General features: G+C 37.4%; 1 protein-coding gene across 4 annotated transcripts; it reads left to right on the top strand.

Moving 5' to 3' along the window:
* On the top strand, positions 149 to 3,202 carry LOC104765077 (F-box/kelch-repeat protein At3g13680-like). 4 transcript variants are annotated; one of them, XM_019241016.1, is made up of 6 exons: positions 149 to 397; positions 935 to 1,011; positions 1,121 to 1,229; positions 1,314 to 1,403; positions 1,490 to 1,782; positions 1,895 to 3,202. In XM_019241016.1, exons 2-6 carry the CDS (start codon positions 953 to 955, stop codon positions 3,114 to 3,116), a joined length of 1,773 nt encoding a protein of 590 aa, XP_019096561.1. In that variant the 5' UTR covers positions 149 to 397; positions 935 to 952; the 3' UTR covers positions 3,117 to 3,202. The 4 variants fall into 4 exon arrangements, with proteins under 4 accessions (XP_019096561.1, XP_019096560.1, XP_019096559.1 ...); XM_019241015.1 differs by having other exon boundaries at positions 840 to 1,011; XM_019241014.1 differs by having other exon boundaries at positions 814 to 1,011.

Genomic DNA, 3,513 nt, shown 5'->3' with positions numbered 1-3,513 from the left:
TATATACCAAGCAATAACTGAAATTACCTGCGTCAGAGTGGATATTTGATAGGCAAATATACTCCGAAAAGATCATCTAATGCCGACTGAAGATGGAAGTCTAAGAGTAAAGAGCTCACCGGTGGTGGCTCGATTTGTCGGTCTTGTGGTTTCGGATGACTACGTGGGCTTTTGGATTTCCTACCGATCTCTTCGGATATTTCCAAATTAATTGAGGGATTGTATTTAGTAGCGTAATATTTATATATATATTATATATACACTCTATATATGTTATTAATAAACATCACCTTCGTTACAACTTACAAACCACTTTCAGGCTTCACCAAAGAAGTAAAGAGAGAAACCCTAATTTTCCGTAGATCTCCTCCTCGCCAATCTGCTCTTACACTGTCTGGTACCAGATCCTTCCCTTCTCCTATGAAGTTCAATTGCGTGTTTCGATATTTTTTTTTGGTCTGGGTTTGCTTGTCTTCCGTCTCTGGTCGCTCATATGGGTTTATTTAAATTTCTTCCCCTACGAACTTGAATGGCATGATTGGATTGCAATTTATCTCTGATCATGTGGGTTTAAACTAGGATTTCATCTTTGGTTGTCCAGTTCCTACTGCACTCTATATATGTTGTGTCCTTGTGAGATGCGATACTGTTCGATTTTATCAATCATCAATATTTGATAATTCGATTCATTATATACCAAATATATTACTTTATTGATTTTTTCTTTTTTATCATCATATAAGATTTTAACTTTCAAACATACGAATTTAGACAATTTAATCTAAAAACGAATAATGTTTTCGAATCTTGTAGTTTCGACATGAATAATCAATTTTCAGGAGAAGAAGAAAAGAAGAAAAAAAAAACACTATTTTGATGAATGCGTTACCCTCAAGCTAACTGGACACACACTAACTGAGAGATTTTGTTGCAGGTATTCCCTTTCGAAGCTATGATTATTATCAATCTTCCTAGGGTATTGGAGAAAGATACTACGACCCAACGCTATAGGTCCAATGCTTTTAAAATTGCACAAGTTAGCTAATCATTATAAATTGCCTGGTGGAATCTGTTTGATTATCTGTCTTTAGGACTCTAAAAATATATCTCTGACTTGCAGGCTTCCAGTTCCAAGGGTCCTAGGTTTGGTTGGAACAAACGGCATTTGGAAATCAATCGATCTCAAAATCTTGGCAGGAAAACTTCAACCAAATCTTGGCAGATACAATGTAAGTATGGCCTTTCTGATTTTTCTTTACTCTTTATACCCTGAATGCGTCTCTGTACCTGATACATGATTTCCTCTTGGACAGCATCCACCGGACTGGCAAGAAATTTTGACTCACTTCTGCGGGTCAGAAATTCAAAGCTATTTCATCCGAGTGTTAAAAGAGAATCTTAAGGTAGGGTGAATGTTGATCCTTGATACTTTTTTTTGTTCCTACTGAAGCAGCTCTAGCGAGTTTGATACCCCTTTTATGTATGACAGACTGTTATAAAGCCACAACATGTTGGCTACATAAAAATACTTGTTCGAGGCAATCTTGGGAAGTTGCTTGAGAAGCTAGACGAGAGAGGAATGATGGCGCATATCTGTGCTGATTTGGATTTGGACCAGAGTGCAAAAGATGTATTTAGTAGAGTGCTGCAGAGGTTTGTGATTGCCACAGTTTTCATAACGAAGGCTGCGCTGTACACTTTAGAAGAACCATCTAGCTTCCTTGATGTGAGGCAAAAAGACAAAGCTGCTCATGGTATAAGCTCGCTTCTCAAGCCTGACAGGTTTGATTCTATCATCTTCTAAATGAATATTCTCATTCCTTTGTTCCTGAGTCTACCGTTTTTGTTTCTCAAATTATACACTCGTTCCTAATTTTTATCTTTTTCACTGTAGCCATTTGTTGAAACCTGGAAGAATGACAAGAATGTCTGATCTTCCAAGAGATTTGGTAGAGGAGATACTCTGTAGGGTTCCGATGACATCTCTGAGAGCAATACGTTCTACTTGCAAAGAGTGGAACGCTTTATCGAAAAGTCGGATCTTTGGTAAAAAAGCAACAGCAGAAAGGAATCAGTACTTTTTAGGGTTCATTATGATGGATTATAGGGTTTGCTCGGTGAAGTTCGATCTCCAAAACTTGGATGATCCATCTATAAAGCCAGTAGGAGGTATACTTAACCAAGTCGAGATAACTAAAGTCTTTCATTGTGACGGCTTACTCCTATGCGTCACTAAGGACAACTCAAGGCTTGTGGTGTGGAATCCCTATTTGGGGCAAACTAGATGGATCCAACCAAGAATTAACTTCCACAGGTTAGACAGGTATGCTCTCGGATATGACAAGAACCGTAATCACAAAATCTTGAGGCTTTTCGGTGATACAGATAGCAAAAGCCAAGTTTTGTGTTACGAAATCTACAATTTTAGCTCTAATTCATGGAAGGTTTTTTATGACACTCCCGACTGGGATATAGCTTTTTGTCAACGTGGCGTGTCTTTGAAAGGAAATACTTATTTCTTGGCTCGAACGAAAATAAGAGATGCAGGAACGAAAGGGGAGATTCTACTCCCTTTTGATTTTACATTGGAAAAATTTGGACCACCGCTGCCTCTGCCGTTTCCCTCCTCTGGTTCAGATAATTTTGTGTCTTTATCTTGTGTCAGAGACGAGCAGCTTGCGGTAATACATGATAGCTGGCGGAAGTTTCGTCGTCACACAGTGGAGATTTGGGTTACGAATCAGATTAGTCTCGGTTCAGTGTCGTGGAGCATGTTTTTGAGTTCGACCTCTAGTCGTAGCGTTAGTATTCTAGCTGGGAGTTTCTTCATTGACGAGGAGAAGAAAGTTGCTGTGTTTTTCGATCTAGACAACGAATTTGAACGGACCAAGACCCGTTTTAACCAAACAGCCAACATAATTGGACAAGATGGATACTTCAAATCTGTGAATATCGGAGAGGCTCCAAATCTCGGAAAACGTACCAGTTATGGAGATATTCCTCGCCAATTTTGTCGCCCACTTGTGTGCTCTTCTTCTTATGTTCCAAGCTTAGTGCACCTGCAAATCAACCAACCTCAGCCTCATGTCATTAAGAAAGAAATTGATGATTATTAATAAGTGTCATTTTCATTACTTTATATTTGTGTTTTACATAATATTTTAAAGATTGGTATCTTGCTTTTGGTATGTTTCTTTAAACTTAGTTACTTCTTTTAGAAGTAATTCCTTAATCTATACTATTAAAATGGAAGCATTTTTAATAAAAAGACATAGGGTTAGACATTATTACAATGAAATGCCACTAAAATCAGAATAAATATATGTAAAAAACTGTATCCAAACAGATTGATATTAAGCTATGACCAAACAGATTGATATAAGTGGTAGTAGCCGATCCAAAATAAAATCATATAAACCTTCCAAATCAGGTGCAATTAATACCTAACATATGCATATCACATAAAAAATCGGCTCTTATTAATAATACCTACCATAAACAATCTAACTAAAT

The sequence above is a fragment of the Camelina sativa genome, chromosome 19 (genome assembly GCF_000633955.1).
Source record: "Camelina sativa cultivar DH55 chromosome 19, Cs, whole genome shotgun sequence".
Classification (NCBI taxonomy): Eukaryota; Viridiplantae; Streptophyta; class Magnoliopsida; order Brassicales; family Brassicaceae; genus Camelina; species Camelina sativa.
This window is presented reverse-complemented; position numbering and strand designations above follow the sequence as displayed.